The sequence below is a fragment of the Dichotomopilus funicola genome (assembly GCF_033296635.1).
Source record: "Dichotomopilus funicola strain CBS 141.50 unplaced genomic scaffold C8A04scaffold_90, whole genome shotgun sequence".
Classification (NCBI taxonomy): domain Eukaryota; kingdom Fungi; phylum Ascomycota; class Sordariomycetes; order Sordariales; family Chaetomiaceae; genus Dichotomopilus; species Dichotomopilus funicola.
The window spans coordinates 92,553-116,296 of NW_026944111.1; the positions used below are offsets into that span (position 1 = coordinate 92,553).

Genomic DNA, 23,744 nt, shown 5'->3' on the forward strand with positions numbered 1-23,744 from the left:
CCCTTTGGTTCGTCAAACTCCTTTAAGAATGAATCTCTGGCTTGGTCGCTCTGTCTTTGATGAGTTCGACCAGATAAGTTTCCAGATTACGTAACGCGATACAAGTGTGACAACCGCCAGGACTTTAAATAGTTACAATGCAAATAACCCAAGAAACGACGCCGAGCCTATGCAAAAGGTATCATGTGTACATTTTTTTTTCACCACGTAACCGTCTTGTTCCCTATGTTCCTCGTGACAAGCCGGCCATATCCAGCATATGACCCATTTTCTCGATCTAGCAGGGCCGTGCGGTTAGCTTAGGTTATTTTTGGGGACCGGGATACGGATCGAACGAACCTTTGTCTTGAGATAACCCTCCACCTCAGGAGCTCTGAATCCTCCCCTTCCTTTCCATGACAACGGCACCATGGCCACTCTTTCCTTGACAGCGATTTCCCGATGAGGCCCCTCCACGGCCCGGATTTTGTCCGGGTTGTTAGTTAAGAGACGAATCTCCGTTTGACCCAGATCACGCAGCATGGCTGTGGCGAGTCCGTAGCTCCGGGCATCGGCGGGATGGCGTAGTAGCAAGTTTGCCTCGACGGTGTCGGACCCGAGATCTTGCAGGTTGTACGCTTTGAGTTTCTCACCGAGGCCAATGCCACGGCCTTCTTGCCGGAGGTACACGATGATGCCGCCGGATTGATTGCCAGGTAAGGACATCAACCTCGCCGCCTCGTCGAGTTGTTCACCGCAGTCGCAACGTGCGGACCAAACCGTTTCTCCCGTGTAACACTCACTGTGTATCCTCACCAGGGGAGGTTGTGGTGCTTCCGAAGGCGTTGCTTGTCCATCAGCCGGCCCAGGGGTTGTGTCGAGCCCGCTTGTTGTCCTCCCAGGAAATAGGCGGCCTGTGTATGCACCTCTCACTAGACGATCCATTTCGGTTTCCCCCTCCCTCACGGCATCGAGCGACTTGCTCCGGATCTGCCCCCCAAACACGATGGCGAGATGCTCCTTGTTATCCACATTGTTCGTGTAGAGATGCAGAAACATCTCAGTCCCGCTGGTAGTTGGGATACGGGCGCGTACGACGCATTCGACCTCTGGCAACGTTTCGAGCAGCTGTGGTTGCTTGCTGCCGCATCCACCGGTCGGGACGGTACTGTCTACGGGGATACCGCGCGGCTCCCTTGGGGTGGCGCTCGTGGCATGGCTCGGCGTAGCGGTGCCCGGTGTCGCGGGGGGCGTGAATGCTGGGGAGAGGAGGGAATCGGGGGGTGGTTGTGTTTGCGGTTCTGCAGACGGCGTGGGTGGGTGTTCGACTGCAAGAGTGGGGTTGTGTGCGGAGACCAAGAAGTCAGCTTGTTCGACGTCGCCATCATGCGAGTGGTCCCCAGCTTCTGGTCGTGGTGAGTAGAACGGCGGAAGCCGTGTTCCGTCTGGCCCCGGCATGGTGCGAATGTTAATGTTGTTTTTGGGTTTTGGTCGATGTCGAAAATCCGGGGCTCGGCCCGCGGGATGGGATTCCGCAATTTGCGCGGGGGCTATCGCTTCGAGGAATTGAGCGGGTTACGGGGACATTGGGTTGTGGAACGTGGGCCGTGGTCGTTGGGATATGTTCTTTTTTGCGCGGGCAAGGCGGGCTCGAAGACAAGCAAAGAATGTTCGACGGACCGACTCCGAGTTCCAGCATTTGACACACATTAGTCAGGTCCTCGGTTTCTGATGTGATCCCGCTGTTTCTGGGGTGCCCCACCGAGCGGCCCCGCATCGTTTTTCTTGGCCTCGGTCTCCGATCGGCTTCTCTCAAGCGGACAACCCTGCAGTCGAACAATTCTCGAAGCCGAACACCGAACAAGATGGGTTTACGAAAACAACCCCCCCCCCCCTTAACTTCGGCCCGCCACGCGCGTGCGCCCGTCGCCAACCTGCACTCTTCATAGTATACTATGTACGCGCAGCCTCCCGTCCCGCTGGCCAAAATTGACGGCGTTCCCTCGGAACCCCTTGAAAGGGTGCTGGTAAATGAAGGGCCAGAGCCATGTAACGACAGCGCGTCTCGCTACCTGCCGAACATTCTTGCGTGCTTGCGGGCTCTGCGTTGGCGTGGGAATTGTTCGACAAAAGGGGAAGGGTGAAGAACTTCGGCGTACCCCGGCGCCCTGGCGCTAAATGGCGAGCTCGATGGCGGCCAGCCGGGTTGCCGGATCTGAGGTCACATCGTGAGCGTCCAGAAGCCCTTTAGAAGGCTTGGAACCTGGTTTGCTGGCTCCGCCGCGCAGCCCTCATGCACCTCCTCGAGCCGCTCCTGCAACGGAGCTGTTTGCATCGCGCTCCTTTGGGATGGCGCGGGTGCGGATCTTCGGAAAGACAGCCGGAGCCGCACCTCCAAGGTTCCAACCAAACACTTGGCAGGCCGCGCTGAGTTCGCTCAACAAGTCGACAACGCCTTGTCGGACAGGCTTGGATAAACAACTTTGGGCATGTCTTGCGGAGCAAAGGGACGCGGCCTAGCCCGTGCCGGAGCATCATGGCCCGTCATGGTGGCATAAGAAGCTCCTCTTTCCATCGAAGAATTGCCCTCTTGTTTTGTCGTTGAGTCGAACATCCAGCCCTCTGCTGTTCCATCTTCCCGCTCTCCCCGCCCTCTCATCTCACATACATTCTTTCCTCGCCCCCGTCCTTCGTGATGCGTGCGTCGTGTGTGCTCGCGGCCCTGGCAACGGGCGTTGCTGTGTCGGCTGCCCCGAGCCCTCCGAAGCCGAGCCCGCCTGCTCCCCCACCGCCGCCTCCTGTGCCTAGGAACCCCTTCGCGGGCAAGACCCAGTTTGTCAACCCCACGTGGGCGACTAAGCTGGAACAGACCCGGAAGTCGTTCTTGTCGCAAGGCGACTTCATCAACGCCGCCAAGACTTCCAAGGTCCAGCAGACGAGCTCCTTTGTGTGGGTGTCCGACCGCGCCAGTCTCACCAACATCGACGACGCCGTTGCGGCCGCTCGCAAGGCGCAACGGAAGACGGGCAAGAAGCAGATCATCGGCCTGGTCCTCTACGATCTCCCCGACCGTGACTGCAGCGCTGGCGAGAGCGCCGGTGAGTTCAGCAGCGCCAACAATGGCCTCGAGCTCTACAAGACCGAGTACGTCACGCCCTTCGCCAAGAAGGTCGCTGCCGCCAAGGATGTCGACTTCGCCATCGTCCTCGAGCCGGACTCGCTCGCCAACCTGGTGACCAACTTGGGCGTCGAGTTCTGCGCCAACGCCGCCCCTGTGTACCGCGAGGGCATTGCCTACGCCATTGCCAACCTGCAGTACCCCAATGTGAACCTCTACCTCGACGCCGCGCACGGCGGGTGGCTGGGTTGGGACGACAACCTGCCTCTGGCCGCCAAGGAGTTCGCCACCGTGTTCAACCTGGCCGGCGAGGGCAAGAAGATTCGCGGCTTCGTGACCAACGTGTCCAACTACAACCCCTTCCAGGCCACCATCCGTGACAACTTCACCGAGTGGAGCCACTCGTGGGACGAATCTCACTACGTTACCTCGCTTGCACCGCATCTTGAGGCCGAGGGCCTGCCCTCCCGCTTCATTATCGACCAGGGTCGCGTTGCCCTCCCCGGCACTCGTGCAGAGTGGTAAGTATTCTTTCGTGGTGATCTCACGAAACTGGCGCGTTAACATTGGATGCAGGGGCGAGTGGTGCAACGTCGAGCCCGCCGGCTTCGGCCACGCGCCCACAACATTCACCAACAACACGCTTGTGGATGCTCTGGTGTGGGTTAAGCCTGGTGGTGAGAGTGACGGCAAGTGTGGCCTGGAGGGCGCTCCGGCTGCAGGGCAGTGGTTTGATGAGTATGCTCAGATGCTCGTCAAGAACGCCGACCCTTCTGTCTTTAAGCGAGTTTAGACTAGATGCCAAACGCGGGAAAAGAAACAAGACGGGCAATGCCCCCCTTTACCTCTAAATTGATGTTTCCAAACAAAGGCTTGGATTCTGCTCAGTCATGTGTTCGGTACCTAATTATCTTCTCGTACAAGGGGTGAAAAGATCTGGGAAATGCCACAGGATCGTTAGGTTAAACACAAGGAGGAGTTTCAAGTCACGAGGTTCTTCCTGTCACATAACGAAGTCTGCTGATCGTAGCAATCAAGACGACGTTGGTTGTCTGGGGCGCGTATAGCGCAGTGCATGACCGAATCCAAGTTCTGGACTTAATACGGGGCAAACAAAAATAAACATAAAGCACAATTCCCGTAGAGGTGAAACGGGACACATGTCTGATAACAACTAGCGCATCATGGGGGCCGCTCAGAGGGCTTTCTACAGTACGTAATAATAAGTATGGGGGTTCTTAGGGTATTCTCTGATCGGCTCCCATGGCGGACGCCGTAACCGCCGTCATGGCCTCGCACTGAACCCGTGAGTGAACCCCAAACCCGGCCACGACCTAAGCTGGTCTCTTCGGCTGCCGCGCGCTTGGGGAGTGAGGAAAGCAAACAATTCTGCGCCAGCTCCGTGGCACCCAATCGGCACTCTGTTGCAAAATCCCTGGGTTGGTCGACTCGGTCCAATGGGGTCACCGGACTTGGACCCATTTTGAACCCGTGGCTTGGATCCCAACCTGTTGTGGATGACATCCAAGTTTGCTGCAAGTTGGTTGCGGTGAAACACTCGCCCTCAAAATTATCTCGGGGGGCTGAGGGTGACATCTGGTGACACCGGGATGTGACGGAGAAAACATCGATCACAGGTTCACTTAGCGTTGGGGGCCTCTCTCTTTTTGCAATTTCCATGTCATCAAAACTGGTTATTTATCCCCTTTTGGCTGCCTCTTCGTTAAGAAAACGATTTCCCTCGACCTAGTCTCTGCCATGCCTAAATTCTTCGTCTCATATGGAGAATCCCATGTGTAGATACTTTAGTGCGTGCCTTTGGCCAACTACTCAAGAGCAGGACCTCTTGTCCGTCATGGCTGAGCACTCATCCGCCTTGATTGGAGCTCCGTGTCGAGACGCCGCCTAATTCGGGATCAAGATCGTGGAGATGCAGAATGCAAGCGCCCTCGCCGTGAATTGGGGACATGCCATCGAAAGTCATTCACATTTACAATAAACTAACGAGTCACCTTTTCTATATTGGACTCTAGGACTCATCGCTGGAGTAAAATCGCCATTGGAATGCGCCCTGTATGTAACACTGCACGGCCCTGTCCGCCGTTTCTCGCTCCTTGATAACCCAAGCACTCCTTGATAACCCAAGCATAATTATCACAATCCTGACCCTGCACGCCGAAACACCGGTAAATGACATCTGGAAACCACGACATAATACTCCAAACGTTTGCTTCCCGCCTCTATTTCACCGCCTTTTCTGGTTGGTTGAATGACGAAGAAGGCAACACCTCCAAATCCTGAGGGTTCTTCAACGGGCTCTTCACCGGTAGCTGCTGGGTCGGTGCGGTGTTTGGTAGGGAGGATGGTAGGGTGGGTTCTGTGGGAGCCGGCGGTTCGGCCGCTGCGTTGATAGGTTCGTCCTCCACCGACATAGGCCCTGCCAGCATGACACGGGCCTTCAGCCACACCAAGACTAATCCGTCGTCATCTACCTCCACTTTAGGGCCCGAGGTATTGATGGTATCTGCGACCACCGCCGGTTGCACAGCCATGACCATAGTGTGGTCGGTCTGGCTATCTTGGCTAGCCTGCTTCTCTTTGGAAATTTCAGCCTTGTGTCGACGAGACTCGACTTCCACTTGTGCATGGCAAAGCGTCACTAGCGGTGCTGCGGCCTTGACCTCCTTTTCTCCCAGATCTTTCCATCCGTGGAGGCGGACAGGAGACATACGAGTCCACAGCCGGCATGAAAATACCAAAGCTTCGTCGATAAGATCCCCCAGCGTACTCTCGAGTTGTTCTATGCCAGCGGCATCCTGGTCTTGGAGAAGGAATCGCGCAGAACCGCCAAGGAAGCGCTCTTTGAGCTTCCGCGCGTAGTTGAGACGTGACTCAACAAACATCCGTTTGGCTTCGTTTCTGCCGGCAGCTGCAACGTCCTTCAGGGCGAACCCTCCGTCGGCAAACAGTCGCATCATGTTCGCACGCCAATGGTAGGCGGGGAAAGCGGGATCGTCATCTTGGGCTGCCCGAACGTTAGAATTCGTGGTCTTGATCTGTGGTCACCATTATCATGCACTTACCATCCGAGAGCATCTGGACAAGGCGTTCCATCTCTGGCTTAAGCGGCAACCCGAGCATGGATGCGGTCGACCCGAGCGTTGGGATCATGGACGTGATCAGGGGCGGTGGGAATTGTGGACTCCGGGGGGTTTGGCTTGGCCCAGCCCGTAAGGGCGCCACGTCGCCGAAATTATTCATGTCCATCCGGAACCCCGGAAGGCCGGGGACGGGCTTTGACGGAACGACTCCAGGGCTCTCTAGGCTTCCGAGGGACGCAGCGGTGAGGACCCACATTGGCGAGGCGATGATATCAGTACAGATCAAGTGGGCCAACATGCCGTTGAGAAGTGTTCGCAGCGCTTCTTTCCCGCCGTTGAGAATTTCTGGGGGGAGCTTTCCGGAGTCGGTCATGCGAACAAATGCCTTGACATCGCTACACAGTTCTTGCAACTGAATTGGGTGGAGACCGGTGGTCAGTCTATCACCGGCAGTGTGGCCGTATGTGATGGCCCATTTGTTCCAAGCAACGTCCTGTTCGTCGAACCATGTTGAGATGTCGTCGTTGGAAAGCATGCCAGGCAACTTCTCTGCCTGTCGGCCGACCATATCCAGAAGCTGTTCGCCGAGCTCTCGGACTTTTGCTTCATGCTCAATCTCCTTCCGCCGAAACCCTTCATTCCATTGCCTCGCCCGGCGCTCATGGTGTTGCTTCATTGCCGCCAGCTTGCGGGTCAGGTCTTGGTTCTCAACGAGGAGCTCGCGTTCGGTGCGTTGCAGGGCGGCAATACGCTGGTACAGGCTTCGGTTTTCCTCCGTCAACTCAACGTCGTTGACCTGGGAGCCTTGCTGGGGCATGGATTGAAGAAACCTGTTGATTCGTTCGTCGGCGAGACCACGCTCGGCTGCCGACTTACTGTTTGATCTCTTCGCGCTAGTCTGCTTGCGTTGAGCCGATTGTGATCGATCTCTCTGGGCAGTTGGCGTGCTCGAGGTTGCCGCCCGACTACGGCTCTGGTCCCTCAGTTCCTCCCGGCCTTCATGATCATCGTTGCCCCCGGGAGGTTTGCTAGCCGAGCGAGCGGAGGGTGATTCATTCCACGATTGGCTGAACGATCGATGGAGCCTTTCGACCATCTGAGCCGCTGACGGGACGTTGCCGCGTCCTAGGTCGCCGAATTCAACAATGGTGGAACTGGGGGTGTCAGGTTCCTCATCAACCGGTTCGAGAAGGTGGTTAGGAATAGGCGTTAAAGGGGGGCTGTTGAGCCTGGCGTTTAGGTCTAGTAGTGGTGTTGGGACAAAGCGCGGGTTCTCTCTGGACCTTGGACTGTTGTTTATGAGCGTGGGTGAAGTGTTATGCGAGCTACTGCGTGAAGAGCCTGGATTTCTCCGCAGCACCGCGATCGCATCATTTCGTGGTTCGGTGAGCGCCATGGCGAAACTTGGCGGCGGGATGTCAGTCGGGTAAGGCGTGTCCGGTCCCATCTTCATTGGAAACGGGGTTGTTGGGAGAAGCCTGAGGACGAGGAAAACGGAAATCAAGAGCACAAGCAAAGACGATGGGAGCTTTTCGAATGGTCGCGTGGGACATCCGCCGTGAGGCCACGAGCATAAGAAACAAGAAGATATAGAGGGGGAACCGAGGGGGAAATCAAGGGATCTTGCGGTCAAACCTCACCAACATTGGTTGAGTTGGGGGCTGTTGTTACACAGCCTATGGGCGACACCTACAGAACGTCCCAGTCGCTCCGTCTCGAGTACTAGACGAAGCTGGGGGAGAAAGGGGGCCAATCAAATTACAGTATCTAGCCGCCGACACGGGAGCCACAAGGCAAAAACAGACCGGCGACAAATCTTCGCACTGTGCAGGCTGCACTCACGTTTGGCCAACCACTGCTTCATTCGGGGAGGCGGGCGATGAGCGCCTGAAATTTTTGGGTGACGGCGATTGATGCTCTCAAATCATCAAAATCGGAAACAAGTTATTATGGAGATAAGCGCCTCCTTTAAAATCTGGGGTCATTAGAGCTATTAAACTTTCCTACAGTCTGCTTTAATATTGCCCGTTGGCGGAATGTACGATAGAGCCTGTGGTTTGTGGTGGGACCAGTTTGAAGGGCGGAGGCGGAAGCGGAAGGAGCGGGAGTGGGGCCTCAGCGAATGGTGGTTCCGAACCCTGTACTGTCTACGTCACAAAGGTGTGGTTTCTGAACCAACTGCATAACATTCTTGTCCGACATTTATCGACACTCTCGTGGTGGCTTCTGCCGACCGCCCAACGGAACGATATTTTTTTGCAATTGTGCGGTTTCTCCCGGCGGCACGCCAGCGCTTAACTCTCCATTCATACCGGCGCCAACTCAAAGCTTAATACGCTCCCTGGCGGCGTATTCTTGGCATTTTCGACTCTGCGAACATAAACTTGAGGCGCTACTATGGTAAAGACCTTCACTTGGTGTCCGCCAAGTTGCGTGGAGCCTGAGGAGGGAATGTGGTCCCGCAAAGCCAATGACGCTCCACGATTCATTCCTACATAGTACACAGTAAATGTACCTGATTAGGTAGTCGGGCCAGGTCCCCATAATGATGGCATGGGGCAGGAATCTCCCTCGAAGCCAATCAACAGCGGGGATTGCCGCCCAACACTGCCTGCCCAATTCACTCAGTCCTCCCCAAACGTGCACACGGTTGTCTGGCTTGTCTGGGTATTTGATTAACTAGGTATCTAACTAGATAGACAATGCAGCTGCATGCTTTTGTCTTTTGTTCAAAACTTCAACAACTTCAATCCAATCTTTTCTGCACCAACACCTTCACCTCCAGGATCACTGTTCTGCTGCGCCACCATTTCCATTTGCCTACTCATAACTGTGATAGGGAAATTATATGAGAGGTAATACGATTGAAGCAACAATATACTAACCTGAAGATTTCCCAAGCAGACAATCTGATGCAACCACACATTTTCACAAGGCCAACTACTGATATGTACTCAAATTCTACTCATGAGCCTCTCATACACTATTCCTCAACACGTGCCAAAACCTTCTCCAAGCGCTCCAAGTCTTCCACGAAATCCTCGTCATCTTCCGTCTCAAACACCCCACCAAATCCCTGGAGCAGCACGCTCCCGTCGGTCTTTACCAAAAAGTTTTGCCTCCTCGAACGCCCGCCGAACGCAAGCCCCGCCGCGTGCAGCCGCCGGAGCGCATCGCGGCAATTGTCGAGATCACCAAGCCCGGGGTGATGGACACCGAGGACATGCTCCAGTAGGAACCCTATTGTACGCGTGGCGTTGTTGTCGGTGATATGCCCAAGGAAGCGGGCCGCTAAGCCTGGGTCGGAGGCCTGCAGCAGGGAGTAGACGTGGCTTTCGTTGGCAATGCCGTTGGTAATACTAATGAGCGGTTGCCAGGCCCAGATGCCGATGACCGTGTTTTGGGTAAGGGTTTGTATTCCCCGGGGAAAGGGCTGGGGAGGATAAGGGCTTGGAGATTGCGGTTACATTGGATGTTGGTGTATTTATCGTTGTTGGCATCGATGGAGTTGACGATGGCTGTAGAAGGCATCTAGTAGATAGATGAGGTCGAACTGGGCGTCGTGCCAACCGGGGCCGGCATCGAGGAGGCCTACGCTTTTGTCGAGGGCGGATGTTTCGGTTGAGGCAACAACAAATTTCGTACCGTCGCTGGTGGTACTGAGGTGGCCGAGGTTCCAATCTCCAGCGGGGACTGTATCAAAGGACAAGTTCCTACCGCGATCGTCAGGGATACGAATACTCGCACCCACTGGGGGTTTGGGAGCGGTCAGATAACGAATGACAGGGCCCTCATACACCGTAGTGCCGGAAACCAGGATGCGGATGCGATAGAGGACCAACCCTGTGGTCTCATCCTGGTGGGCGCTGTCAACAGTGAATGGTACGAAGGATTCCATTCTCAAAGAAGCGAATCGTCGAGCTAGTAACAAAGCTTGGGAGAGTGTAGGCGAAAACAGGTCAAGTATAGGCTGGGGATAGATGGGACAGCGACTTCGACTTATGGGCACTATTTTGGTAGGGAAATGTTGAGACCTTGAACAACTCTTTGTCTTTTCCGCCGTCCACAAGGAGCGCCTGTTGTTGAATGCCAATTATGCAACCTGCACCATGCTGCATATGCTGAAAGTCTGTGCCATCAGTGTGGGCGCCGCCGCCGCCGCCCTATGATTGGGTGGAAATATTGCTTATATCTGCCGCCTTCTTCCATTCTGTCCTGGTGAGCAGGTACCTGGGAATTACTTACTGGCTTATTTTGAGACTCAAAGTCCCAACTAAGAAGGGGTGGAAGCGTGGAAGGGGGAAGTCCATGGGTCCCAGGGTCTATAAAGCCACCAACCTCCAAGCACCATGCGGCTAGTTGATTGGATGCAGGTACTTGTGCACTTGAATACCGCGTCAAACTCAAAAAATGGCCGTGATGCGGTCTAGGACGGCTACTAGGCGTAGCTGATAAGGTCGCATCCTGATGGCCAAAGTATCGTGTTGAAGATTGTTACTTTACGCTACAACAACCGCCTTACAGAAGGTCGGGTCGTCGCGGTGATATCATGCTTGCCTTTTATGGACTGGTCTCGCTGTGGCAAAGAAACAGAAAAGGAAAAAAAAGAAGACAAGACGAGAAAAAGCTGCTGACTAAGTCCCCAAGATGTTCCACTTTTCCACACGAGTGAAAAAAAGATAAAAAGAATAAATGAAAAAAAAGTGAAAGGAGACGAAAACAAGTAAATGGAGCCATCAGTGGAGCATCCTATGCTGTGGTAAAGGCACTTGGCACTGCTTCAAGGTACTCAACCCCGTTATAAACAGGAGCGTAGCCAAACATGTCGAGTTGGTTTACATCATGTTAGAAATCTTTTGGCTTCACCGACTCGCAGCCCTTGAACTTGGCCCTAATGAAAGAACCCTGCTGAGTATCATTGGACGATTCGTTACAGAGACACAATGCACGACGCATTGATACATTGCGAAAGTGCGGAGACGACAAAACTGTTGATCCCTCGCTTTACTCATTCGCTTTACTCATGAACAGACATTTAAAACAACTTCCACCATCTTGTCAAATATTTTAACAGAAAGTCTTGGCAGAAATTAAGGAATGTACTCTATTCGAGATGAACTACCAATACTACAAGCCTTTTGACCTCCCTGTAATCAAGACTGTGATGAAGCGGCGCGGTGCCGAAAGGGTACCCTTCCTCCAGAAGCTCCCCAGAAGCCAGTGTTTAGTCGTCTTGAATTGAATGTCCCACTGTCTTCCGTAACCTCGAGCCCCCGCTTGATTATCGCCAGCTCGGACCGTAGGGCAAGAAATATCTCACCCCCTCGACCACTGCCAAAGATCATGTTGTTAATTACCATGGACCCAATCCAGTCGTTGGGTAGAAAGAAGTGACGAACGAAAGAACCGTCGACAACAATACCGCTCAATGCACCGGGTAACTGGATTTCAACTGAGGCAATCCAGTGATCCGCCATGTAAAGGACAAGGCGGGAGCCGGATACACCGAGTATATGCTCGACTTTAGTGGGTAGGACACCCAGATTGTACTGGGGCAAAAGAGGTTCAGTTCCGTTCTCAAGGCTCTGGAAGTCCCAGAGTAGCGCTAGGCCATTCTGCCTTGCACTACTGGACATTGGAGCAGAACTTTGCCCCTTTGGCGGCTTCTTTGTGTATGTGGCAAAGAACTGTTGGTGAGTCAAGGCTGCGAATCGGTCAAGCGCCGGGCTTTGGCCAGCTGATAAAGAGACAACTCGGACGAGATCCAAGGTTGCCCAGTCATAGAGTTTCAACTCAACCCCCGTGTCGCCAATAAGAAGAAGCAGGTCGGATTTGACCCCCGGCCGTGTCAGCCAGCGAGAACCGTTGTTGTTACCCTCACAGTCGAGCTGGCAAATCCAGAGCCCTTCACCCTGTTTCGGCATGGGCCATAGCTTGTCTCGTTTCTCTGTGCTCACAAGCAGTCTTTGATGCCTTGAAGAGGATAGAATTTGCCTTAAAACGCCGGAGCTCTGACCCGGCGTCCGGCCGTCGATCATCGGCGGTGCAACCTCCCATGTCCTTCTATGGCGTGGGGTGTCGGGTCGTAAGAGCTTTCTCACGGTGAATCGTCCCGAGCGGTCGCCGCACGATAAGGTTGACCCTTGGCTGTCAAAATGGAGTAAATGAATGCCGCATTGCGAGTCTTGTACAAACAGAAGCCTCTGTTCAGGCTCCGGCCCGGATGTGTCATGGGCGAGGACGGATCCGTCTTCCATTCCGCAGAAAACCACGCTGGATTCAGGGCAACAAGCGATGGAGCAAATTTCTGGGACTGCGTTTGTTAGGATTTGATGGTCGACCTCCTGAGGCCCCGTAGATACGGAGACTGTGTCGCTGTGGTCGTCATCTTGCATATCGGTGCGAAGGAGAACGGTAGGCTCCCAGACCCGGCATTGGCCGGCACGGATTTCGATGAACCGTAGGCTGTCTGAAGTAAAGCAAAGGGCGGTAGGAAGAATCTGGGTGTCGAACCGAACACGATACAACGCACGGAGGGTTTCGAACTCAAACAACGTGAAATTTCCCACGGAGTCAGCGCCGGCAAGAGTTCGGCCGTCTTGGGAAGTCGCCAATACCATGGTGTTTGCTCCTTCGACGACAGCGACAACCTCGCCTCTATCAATGTCGTAAACGACTAAATCCCCGTCCGTGTAAGTGGCTGCGAAGAGGTTGACGTCGAGAGAGTGTCCGAAGGCGGCGGCTCGGACGGTCGTGGAACCTTCGGCGAGTTTTCGACTGCCAAAGACCTGGATGGACCCCGTCTCTTTCTCGTACGTATCGTAGACTCGATTGTCTATGCAATCCCAGAACACAATGTTCTCACCCCTGTACAGCACCGCTAACAGGTGACTGGCCATGCCAAGCTCTGCCAGCATCGGCGTCCTGAACTGCATCGTGTCCGGGAGATCGGCGGTCCAAGTTACCGGGTCATCGTGGACAAAGGCGTTAGCTTCAACGTCCCAGTCAATCAACCGATTCTGTTTGGTGGCAACCCGCAAGATCGCATCCTCCTCCACAAACGCCAAGCTCAAGCACAAGGAAGTGATCTTGAAGGAGGACCGTTCCGACCCGTCAGCTAAGCACCAGATACGGACGGTTCTCGCGCCCGCAGATGCCACATATTTCCCGCTCTCCGCAAAGACAAGTCCCCACACTGGTTCACGATGGTGGAGAATGTAGACTTCCTGGAAGATGGTATCGTCGTAAACCAGCACTTGACCTGTCATGTTCAACATACCCACTGCAAAGTAGCCCGGCCCGGCAGCCAATGCATTTAATTTCATCCCGTCAGGGTACGTGATGGTGGTCAGACAGTCATTCCAGCCCCGAGAAGATAAACCTTGGACATTGAGACCTCGTACAGGGTTGGTAAACTGCCGGCGTATGGCTGAATCAGGAGGACAAAAAGGGGGTATCAAATGGTGGATTGCTTTGGGTGATCGCCTGAGCCACCCGGAGAAGTTGGTCACCAGATGGATCAAGTCATCTCCCCATTTCTCCAAGAGAGCGTATTTGCCCTGTTTTCGAGCAAGGCCCACCGGTGGCGAGTGTTGTGCCCTACGATTCAGGATTGAGTTGATCGTCTTGCCAGCTTGATAGATGGTGCGCAGGTCTCCGTTGGTGGCAGTGAATTCAATCCAACGGAGGAGGTTGTTGCTCCCTAGGAAATCCGAAAGCATGACAAGTAGCTCTTCGTCATTTGAGTGGACAAACTTCAGATGCTGAAAGAGAAACTGGGATGCATAGTGCGTAAAGGGGTCAGCCTCGCGAGCGGGTGGCAGAGGTGACGGGGAGCGGCCTCGGCGAACTCGTGTTATGTCTGGTTCCGAGGTGAGCCTTCTCCCTGGCCGGCTGACGCTCTTCTGAGAATTCTGGAGAAGAAATTTGAGGCACACAGCGGCTAGGCGACGATGCCCTTCGGCTTTTGTGAGAATGAATTCGGACTCCGCCCCTTTCCGAGTGAAGAACTCGCGTGCCGTCAAATGCACAAGTTGAACTTTGTTGTTATTGTCGACAAACACAAGGCTCCCACAACACCTTGAGATTGTACGTTGGACGTCGTCGATCTTGTCGTTAATGTCCATCTCGACAGGAGTTTGTATCTCAGATACGCTGAGCGGCCGGAAGGCGTAAGTCGTCCATGCGATAAAGGCCTTTGCGGCTGCCTTGCCAAACCGTGCGGATTCCATCTTCGCCAGAATATCGTGGTAAACGGCATCCATGTTTAATGGCGTACTTTCCATGACCTTGGTAATCTCTCTCTCGCTCGTCACTAGGCGGAGTTCAGAGCAAATAATGGATGCCCATAAGAAACAGCCGGCGGATCTCTTGAGAATTTGCGCAGCTATTTCTTCTCGGGTGGGCCATTGGGCTGATGCCGGACACGGCAAGGATGCCATATTTGCTTTGAGAAGAATGGAGATGTCTTGCAAGCTATCTTGCTCTGAAATCGTATGGCTTCGGATGTCGATGTTTGGATTCGGCCCCTTCTGATGTGCATCCATTGTGTCTCTGGATGTGATGAGAATTGATAGAGGCCAATGTTCCTGAATGCGAGAGAGGAAGCTGAGGATATCTGCTGCGGCTTTGCATTCGTCCATCGCGTCGATGACCCAGTATTGGGGCCTGCTAAGCTTAACTCTGAGAATGCCGGAGAGAAATATCTTCCTCCACACAGAGTTGGCATCAATCTTGTCGATGGGATTATCCCTCCAGTCTGACTTGATAGCAGCCAACTTCTCTCTAATGCCTGGGTGAAGTGTCGCCATTTGCCATGCTATCGACCGTAAGAAGCCGTTTGCGGTCGACTTGACATGATCCCGGGCCTGGAAGAAAAAGAAACTGCAGTCGAGGTCCTGGTTACGCAGGTCGCTGATGATGTGACTGCATAGGACGCTCTTGCCAGCCCCCGGGCGACCGCGGAGCCACAGGAAGGAAGAATTCATGGACGCTTTCCAAGACTGATAGAATGACTTGGTTGCAATCCATTCGCAAGATCCCGGGAGCTTGATGGATTCCTGAATCAAAATGTCATCCTCAGGCCCATCAGAGATACCCATAAACTGATCGAGTGCTTCCTGGTCTTCCTGGGCCGCAACATGTGTTTGGAGCCGGGTTGTTTCTCTTCGAAACGAAATGACCGTGGCTAAGGCATTTCGGACCGAGACGTAGGAGGGGTCGTCTGGTGTTGAAAACATGGCCACATTGCGGTGATCCGCGTCGAGGAATGTTCTCCTTTCATTGGGGAGGTTCATCACAGCGCTGGCTTTATCAACGATGAGTGTCCTGTTGACCCCAACCGTCATCGGCCGTGTTTCAAAAAAAGAAAACAGTTGCAGATCGCTGCTGACTCGCGGGAAATCCTCGCCCAGACTTTGAGTGAGGGGTGACTGAGGGAATAAGTCTTCAACGAAGGGACGGGCTCCAATCATGGCGGTTAAGCGAGAGAGGGTTTGCGCGATGGCTGCTCCTTGGTGGGGGGTCGCTAGAAAAAAGATTGAGCTGACGCGGTCGGCAACCGGCTTAAACTCTATCTCGCGATGCCCTATGATGTAGGCCTTTTTGACAACGAGACCCCCCATGCTATGGGCGATAAAAATCAATGGTGGCTGTCAAGCAGGTTCGAATTTTCTTGTTAGTTGCGGCGAGCATGCATTGAGAGGGTTGCTTATGACGTACTGGTTTTCCCTTGTTCATGATCGGTGAGTCTTTAACGGCAGCTAGCAAAGACCGAGCAATGTCGGAGACGTTGATGATTGATTCCCTGGTTACCCCCGACGGATAACCGAAGGTATGGATACGGACATCCTTAAAGGCCTCGTCCTCGGGAAGCCATTGACGAGGCCAGAAGCATTCGGGGATGCTGCCCCTGCTCCAGGTGCTGTGGGAACCACCGTTTAGGCCGTGAACAAAAACCAGGTCGGCGACAGGCGTTGTTTGCTCAGAGACGGGGACGTGAAGCGTCGTGAGCCCTAACGGGCCTTTGGGTTCTCGCTCGTTGGCATCTACACTGCCTTTTCTACTCAACCCGAACGATGGCCTGGAGAGAAAGGACCTCGCTGAGGCCGCTGTATTCGTGCGCGTGATCTCGGTGCCAGGACGGTCCATGATGGGCGCGGTTTTGTGCTTTTATGGCGCAACGCCGCTTGGGAAATAATTCGCGGAGACCAAAGCAGCGGTTTCCGGGAGTTCCTCAACAGCGTAAACCCGGCCATTCGACTTCACGCAACTCTCAACGGGGTGAGGAGTCGCGCGACGGATTCGTTTCACGGGACCTAAGTCGAGAGAGTGCTACCTTTGCGCGGGGGGGGTTCTGAAATGTTTCTCGGACCGGAACCTACCAATGATGTGTGTGGAATGGGGAGCAACCCAGCCCAGCAGCTTTATCGGAGCACCATTTTGTCATCACGGGCGCCTAGGTGCATCGGGAGAATGCAGTGCTGCAACACAAGGCTTAGAGCCCTGCAATGGTTGCCAGAAGAGACCAGCCAGAGCAGAAATAGGAGGCAAGGCTCTGATATTGGCCAATCGTAGAATGTAGCAACCACCCCTTGTTCGATCGGCTAATGCATGTACGCCGCCCCTCGGCAGCGGGACCCGCCGCTTCCTGCCGTGTCTCGAAGAAACGGCACAAGTGTGCCAGAGACCCAGGGAGGGTAGCCGTCATGTCTTAAAGCCAAAAGGTTGCCCGCCTACTTTGGCGACTCGAGCGATTTCATTAGAATACGTCAAAATAACAAGCCTTTTGAACATTTCAAATTCAGTTTCAAAGTCATAGTGCCTCATACGCTGAGGTAATCACGTTATTGCACAATGACGGACAAATCTGTTTGGGACAAGGAAGTCCCCGTCCCCGCGAGAACGATCGAGTATGTCGACAAAGGGGTCATCGAAAGTAAGCACCATTCGACTCTGCACTTCTAATTCTCACTTGAGGCTTGGACATTGAAGTTGCTGATCATCCTCTCGCTCCAATTAGAGCTCCCACCGGGGACTAAGATTCTCGGAATCTCTCCAAGCGGGGCCTCATATTGGGCTCGAACTGCGAAGATCGATGCCACAGACGAGGAGGGGGAACCCACTCCGTTCTTCATCAAGGTATTACAATAGCTAGTTGCTACGTCTTGCACTGCTAACCTGGTTTGAACAGGTTCATCAGTTTGAGCATGGAAAAAACATGGTATCGGCCGAGTTTTACGCGATGACCCTGCTCCACAATGCTGCGCCAGAACTGGTTGCGGAACCTCTGGGCTGGGGCCAGTACGCCGAAGAACCAGACACCTACTTTTTTATTTGTCGGTTTCACGAGCTTTCAGACGGGATCCCAAGTGTGAACGAGTTTCCGAAGCTCGTCGCAGAGTTTCACAAGCGCGGCAAGTCCAAGACAGGAGAGTTCGGCTTCCCCATCACAATGTATGGGGGGCGAAACCCCCAGACGTTCCCCCTCTCGAGCACCTGGGAAGAGTGTTTTTCACAAGGCTTGGAAAAGATCTTTGACATGGAAGAGGAAACGCACGGACCGGATGAAGAGCTGCGCCAGCTCCGCGAAGGCCTCATGACCAAGGTGATCCCCCGGCTCTTGCGTCCGTTGGAGACTGAAGGCAGGACTCTCGTTCCGACACTCGTGCATGGTGACCTGTGGGATGGAAACGCTTCGGTGGATGTTACCACCGGTCATCCCATGTTTTTTGACGCGACTCCCCTCTACGCTCACCACGAATGTGCGAAATACTCTCTTCAGACCAACACGCATTACCTCTGCGGAATAACTGACATTGTAACCGGTAGACGAGATGGGGCCTTGGTGGCCCCTTCGCCACAAGATGACGCATGCGTACATTGCCGAATACCGAAAGTACTATGACGCATCTGCACCGGCCGAAGACTTTGAGAGTCGGGGTGCACTCTATGCACTGTCAGACATCGCCCTTCTCCAAACCTCTACAGTTAGTACCTTACTTAGCTAACACCTCGGTCCAGCCGGTTCGATCTTCATGCATCCTCTTTGTATCCCGGAAATCTACGGCATAGAATGCTGTAAGTGGCACCAAATATTAAGATAGAGAACAACGGGACACCAGCTAACACATGCGGTAATTACCTAATTAATTACACAGGGTGATGGACACAATGAGAGATCTGCTAAAAAAGTACCCCCTCGGCTATGAGGGATACCTGTTGGAGAAGGGTATTGACCCGGCCACGGTCAACGTTTAGGCGCTTGAGGCGGACAAGACCGTTACTGCGGAGCGATTGTGGGCTGGTCAGGGAGTCGGGGCGGCAGTCGACGCGGCAGTTGAGGGTAGGCAGCAGGGTGGAAAGCTCTAAGTCTGAACAGGAGTTGAACAAAGGTGTAAGCATGGAGATGGGCTGGATTTAGTGGACGAGAATAGGTGTTGCTGTTTTCGTTTAAATAATTACTGCTCGCTGTGCTTGGACGGGGGGGAGATTTCATGGAATGCGAGATGTTTGTTGATTTGTGAATGACCGAGGCTTCTTAACGTTGATTGATTCTTCAACTTTAAACTTTCATCACTGTTTATTAGGTACCAAGCATCCGGCCGGGACCCGCTTATTTGCATGTTTGCATGCTTGCAGCATGGGTTTCCAACTGCAGGGGAGAGAGGCGAAGAATTTATTAACCCCTCTTCCCACTCTGGGGTCGCTTAGTTTTCCAACCTACCTTACGCCTATGTTTTACGGCGTTGTATGACCCTCCCGCAAACAACTATGCAACGTGACGAAAAGGACAGGAGTGCCCGCTCTGATCGGGTGTTATCGGAGGCCATGGACTCATCTCAAACACCATACACGACGTGGACCGCTCGAAATCGAACCGCCCTCGTCTGCCTCCTCGGTTACCTTGCTCTCGCCTCTTCATTAACGGCAAATATTTACTTCCCCTTGTTAGAACTCTTGGCAGAGCGTTATCGTGTCTCTACACAAGCTGTAAATCTCACCATAACGCTTTACATGGTATTCCAGGGTATCGCTCCCTCGTTCTGGTCGCCGTTGTCAGACACATTCGGCCGCCGCCCGGTCTACCTCGCAACCTTCAGCATTTACACTACCGCATCGCTCGGCCTGTCGATCGTCGACAAAAGCTACCCTGCCCTGCTCCTGCTCCGGGCAATGCAAAGCATCGGCGGCTCCGCTGTCCTCTCGCTGGCGTACGCCGTGGTCGCCGATGTCACGGTGCACTCCGAGCGGGGCCGGTTCCTGGCGCCGATGCTGACGGCCACTAATATCGGCCCTTGTATCGGACCCATCATTGGGGGAGGAACAGTGCTCGCGTCTGGAGATCCACGGTGGTGCTTCAGGGCGCTGTTAATTTTCGGGGCGTCGGCGGTGTTGCTAATCGGGTTCGTCCAATCTGAGACGGCACGGACGGTGGTGGGTAATGGAGCTGTGCCGGCAAAGGGGCTCTGGAGGACGTGGCTGAGCCTCTTGTTTGCGTGGAGGGAAGAGAGAAAGGGGAACGAAACGGAGATATGCCCGTTGCCAGACCATCATCAACAAGAACGACAACAGGAACAACCTGACCTAGAGAATCAAACCCGGGAGAAACCCCAACAGTCCACAGCCACTAGAACGGCCGATACCGCTAGCTTTGCAACCGGCCGCGGCAAACTTATCATCCCCAACCCGCTGCCCTCGCTTCGGATTGTCTTCCATCCGGATTCCTTCCTCGCCCTGTGGCTCGCTGGCTGTCCCTACGCACTCTGGTTCTGTGTACAAACCTCCATTACACCCATCTTCGGCGGTGGCAGAAACAGCAGCGATAGCTACCAAGGGTACAGCTTCAACCCCCTCCAGGTGGGCTGCTGTTTTCTGGCAGGCGGATTGGGAATCATTGCGGGTGGGTTCATAGCAGGATGGTTGATGGACCGCAACTACCGGCACGTCGCACGCGAAGCGGGCCTAGCAATCGACCGGGTGTGCGGGGACGACGTGGCGCAGTTTCCGATTGAGCGAGCGCGCTCACGGTGGTCCGTGGCCATCCTGTGTGTCTCGGCCTCCTTCGTCGTGGGCTACGGTTGGGTCGTCGACCGGCACGCGCACCCTGCGGTGCTCCTGTTGCTGCAAGGTGTCCTAGGGTGCAAGTGTACCTTGGTACACCAAACGTACAGTGCGCTAGTTGTGGATGTGTTCCCCCAGGCAACAGGGACGGCGGCGGCGGCCAACAATATCACGAGATGCGGGCTGGCAGCTGCTGCGGTGGCCATGCTGGATCCATTGGTTCGCGCGTTAGGGTACGGGTGGGTGTTTACCTTGCTCGGCTTGTTTGATGCTCTGAGTTGTGTTTTGGCCGTGATTACTTTGCGGAAATGGGGCCATGGTTGGCGGAACAAGCGCTCAGAAAGACTGAAGGGTTAAGCTAAGGTTGAAGGTAGTGCCGATTTCGCCATCCGCCAATAACTGCATGCCAACGTCCAGGGCATCCAAAACAAACCCTCTGCATCACTCAAATGCCATCTTACAAAATCAAATCAAATCGTTGTTAAATAAAAAGGCAGGACGTTTTCATCGGGGTACGAACAGCTAGGAGGCGTTAGTGTAAGGTAGTTATTGAGAAGCGGAAATGTAAACGACAAGGTGGACAGTGCAAGTAATTAGACGTACAAGGGTGATCGTAGAAAGTAGAAGGGAAGGAAAGAAAGGGGTATAGAAAAAAGAGCGAAGCGGGTTGAAATAGCTTTACTCGCATATGGAGATCTTGAGGCCAGAAAGAGAGGAAAATAAGGCCTTGCGTTTTCTTTCTGTGTATAATTAAGGCCTGGCCGCGCAGAAAGGATCAAATGATTCGACAAAGTTATTCCCCAATCTTCTATTTTTTTATTCAAGACAGTAAGGTATTACTCATTTCCCGTCAAACTCCCTTACCACCAATTCGTCATCGTCCTCCCCCAAGGTTTTCTTCACCCCGCTCTTTGTAAGCCCACGATACTCCTCCTCGCCGATCCGAGCAAGCACACTCTCCTCCAGCTTCCCGTCCCGCAATCCATACAACTGCTGAAATGACATGACCATGGGCCGCCACTTGTCTGGGTCTACCCGGTTCGGGTATCCTGACATGCGCAATGTTTCAAAAATGTGAACACGAAGGATGCGCACTTCGACCGCGGATAAGACCCCCTTCAGGTCGGGCAAGTCCCCGCTTAATGGGGTCGAATGGACTAGCTCACACTCAAGCTGGACCGCGCACTCGCGAATGCGAGCCGGGCGTACGAAGTCAGCCGCCTCGGGCGTAAGACCAGCCTTGCTCCATTTGTCGGGGACGAATTCGTATTTGCGGCCCCGCTTCCAGTCCGAGACTGGGCTGGTGCCAGTAGTCCGGGCGAGCGAGTTGATGACGCCAGCAAGAGAGTCGTCGGGGAGATTCAGCACACACTGGCCGGTACGGAGGATGTTTCCGGTAGTCTTGGACCCCGACCCGAGACCGAGAACACAGGAACGGCCTAGCCACCAGGCGGACGACATCGGAGCAATATTGGTGGTGCCATCTTCGTTCTCGGAGGAAACCAAGACGACTATAGAGCCCCAATAGTGTATGGCAGGAGAAATAATGCCGTGATCTGGGACAGACATGATCAGAGGTGCTGTGGCTGTGGGATCGTCGAACGATAGACTGGGTCACTGGGTCGGTGGTGCCGAAACAAGTCAAGGCGTGCAGTACTAAAGCAGAGGTGTAAGGACTCCCAAAGTCGACCGGCAAGCTTGGGAGAAAATTCCATCATATATACAAATGCTCTCTGTTGTTCATCTCCACAACGATCGCCTTGCAAGTTGCAACAGCCCCCTTTTCCTGCCAGCCTCGAGCCAGCGTCGTCAATTAATTATGGGGCACGCCGGTTGTTCTCCCGTTTGATTGGCCATTTTGATAGCAACAGCGGAGAAACTCGCAAAATCCCACGACATCCCATACTTGCGATTGGGTACTTCAACCGCAAGTGGTCCAGCCAAAGCAATACGAATGGCAAGTTTTGTCGCAACATGACCAGGGCAGGACGATCCGGCTTTACTCAAAAGCAGGGGACCTAACTCTCATCATCATTAGAGCAAACTTTGAGCTCAGTTTCCTCCCGAGTCTCGGACCCATCGCTTCACCGCCGCGGAAACGTCTACCGATCAACCTGTTGGACTCATGGCCGGTCATTTCTTCAGGGACGACGCTGCGCGGTGGCGTGCAGTCCAGGAGCGCGACCCAACAGCAGATGGGGCCTTTGTCTACTCGGTCAAAACCACAAAAATTTATTGCCGACCAGTCTGCAAAGCAAGGCTCGCGAGACGCGCCAACGTCCGCTTCCATGACAATCCCAGAGAAGCGGAGCAGGACGGCTTCCGCGCTTGTAAACGTTGCAAGCCAAATACCTCAGGGGGGATGCCAGAAGAGGCCGCAATTGCCAAAGTTCGCGCCATGGTCGACCGCGAGTTGGTCGCCATCCAGCAATCTCCAGAGAGCAACAGGCTGCCAGCCACCCTTGCGAGCTTGGCGAAAAGGGCAAACTTGTCAAAGTGGCATTTCCACCGTGTCTTCAAGGACACGATAGGCATGACGCCGATTGAGTGGATGAAAGGACAGGAGGCCCGTTATAGCCCGGGCCTGAATCTAGGCAGGCAGCATCTGTCGGGGCTTTTGACACTACAAGACACAAACTCGGGTTCCGCTACTCCACAACCGATCGACTTGAGCGACCCGACCCAGGGGTCTAAGGTCACGGATTCTGCTTCTCCCTCTGTCTCTGGTCCTGATCTTTTGTCTTGGGGCATGGACAGCTTCTTCGAGTTCCCAGCAATAGACGGGTTGGCGGATCTGCCTGGGGTGGAGAATTGGACACTTGATATGGACGATGTTGACATGAGTACCTTTTTAGATTGTCATTTTTCGGACGCTCCCGGTTCACTGCCTAAGTAGTGGATTGATCAGGCGTATACAACCATCTCACAATACCGTGACATATTACTTCGTCTTCTACAACCCGGCCTTGGCAAACATTTCGTTCCTCCTCGCTTTCCCCTTCGGATTAAACTTATCCAACTCCTCCCGAAACTCCCTATCCATCACATGCTGTACACTTTCCATCTCCTTCTCGCCTACGACTACCGGCTTCGCAACCATATACCGCAACAGGAACGCAATATTTCTGGTCTCCCTCTGCTTCCCTTCCTCATTCTCACGCTAATGATATACCATCCATACATCACACGACGCATCCAGCGGCGAAGCCGGCTTCAACACCGTTAGGGTTAGGGTTAGGGTTAGGGTTAGGGTTAGGGTTAGGGTTAGGGTTAGGGTTAGGGTTAGGGTTAGGGTTAGGGTTAGGGTTAGGGTTAGGGTTAGGGTTAGGGTTAGGGTTAGGGTTAGGGTTAGGGTTAGGGTTAGGGTTAGGGTTAGGGTTAGGGTTAGGGTTAGGGTTAGGGTTAGGGTTAGGGTTAGGGTTAGGGTTAGGGTTAGGGTTAGGGTTAGGGTTAGGGTTAGGGTTAGGGTTAGGGTTAGGGTTAGG

The 23,744-nt window shown here is 54.0% G+C and overlaps 8 protein-coding genes across 8 annotated transcripts; 4 read left to right on the top strand and 4 right to left on the bottom strand.

The window, feature by feature from the left end:
* Positions 1–223: 223 nt before the first annotated feature.
* On the bottom strand, positions 224–1,437 carry C8A04DRAFT_32511 (uncharacterized protein; the record flags this gene model as incomplete). Its single annotated transcript, XM_062782122.1, has 2 exons — positions 224–277; positions 340–1,437. 2 exons carry the CDS (start codon positions 1,435–1,437, stop codon positions 224–226), a joined length of 1,152 nt encoding a protein of 383 aa, XP_062633383.1.
* Positions 1,438–2,674: 1,237 nt separating this feature from the next.
* On the top strand, positions 2,675–3,890 carry C8A04DRAFT_40281 (glycoside hydrolase; the record flags this gene model as incomplete). Its single annotated transcript, XM_062784886.1, has 2 exons — positions 2,675–3,618; positions 3,674–3,890. 2 exons carry the CDS (start codon positions 2,675–2,677, stop codon positions 3,888–3,890), a joined length of 1,161 nt encoding a protein of 386 aa, XP_062633384.1.
* A 1,447-nt stretch (positions 3,891–5,337) lies between these two features.
* Positions 5,338–7,594, bottom strand: C8A04DRAFT_40282 (uncharacterized protein; the record flags this gene model as incomplete). Its single annotated transcript, XM_062784887.1, has 2 exons — positions 5,338–6,122; positions 6,181–7,594. The coding sequence occupies 2 exons, from the start codon at positions 7,592–7,594 to the stop codon at positions 5,338–5,340; spliced, it is 2,199 nt and encodes a 732-aa protein (XP_062633385.1).
* A 3,757-nt stretch (positions 7,595–11,351) lies between these two features.
* C8A04DRAFT_15339 (vegetative incompatibility protein HET-E-1) lies at positions 11,352–16,347 on the bottom strand (the record flags this gene model as incomplete). The annotated part of the gene is made up of 2 exons (XM_062778448.1): positions 11,352–15,848; positions 15,919–16,347. The coding sequence occupies 2 exons, from the start codon at positions 16,345–16,347 to the stop codon at positions 11,352–11,354; spliced, it is 4,926 nt and encodes a 1,641-aa protein (XP_062633386.1).
* A 705-nt stretch (positions 16,348–17,052) lies between these two features.
* C8A04DRAFT_15364 (uncharacterized protein) lies at positions 17,053–18,456 on the top strand (the record flags this gene model as incomplete). Its single annotated transcript, XM_062778456.1, has 6 exons — positions 17,053–17,134; positions 17,219–17,337; positions 17,390–17,960; positions 18,028–18,154; positions 18,220–18,276; positions 18,357–18,456. 6 exons carry the CDS (start codon positions 17,053–17,055, stop codon positions 18,454–18,456), a joined length of 1,056 nt encoding a protein of 351 aa, XP_062633387.1.
* A 570-nt stretch (positions 18,457–19,026) lies between these two features.
* C8A04DRAFT_15352 (major facilitator superfamily domain-containing protein) lies at positions 19,027–20,616 on the top strand (the record flags this gene model as incomplete). Its single annotated transcript, XM_062778451.1, has 1 exon — positions 19,027–20,616. One exon carries the CDS (start codon positions 19,027–19,029, stop codon positions 20,614–20,616), a length of 1,590 nt encoding a protein of 529 aa, XP_062633388.1.
* Positions 20,617–21,099: 483 nt separating this feature from the next.
* C8A04DRAFT_40287 (uncharacterized protein) lies at positions 21,100–21,828 on the bottom strand (the record flags this gene model as incomplete). Its single annotated transcript, XM_062784888.1, has 1 exon — positions 21,100–21,828. One exon carries the CDS (start codon positions 21,826–21,828, stop codon positions 21,100–21,102), a length of 729 nt encoding a protein of 242 aa, XP_062633389.1.
* Positions 21,829–22,384: 556 nt separating this feature from the next.
* C8A04DRAFT_15328 (metal binding domain of Ada-domain-containing protein) lies at positions 22,385–23,155 on the top strand (the record flags this gene model as incomplete). Its single annotated transcript, XM_062778444.1, has 1 exon — positions 22,385–23,155. The coding sequence occupies one exon, from the start codon at positions 22,385–22,387 to the stop codon at positions 23,153–23,155; it is 771 nt and encodes a 256-aa protein (XP_062633390.1).
* Positions 23,156–23,744: the final 589 nt, after the last annotated feature.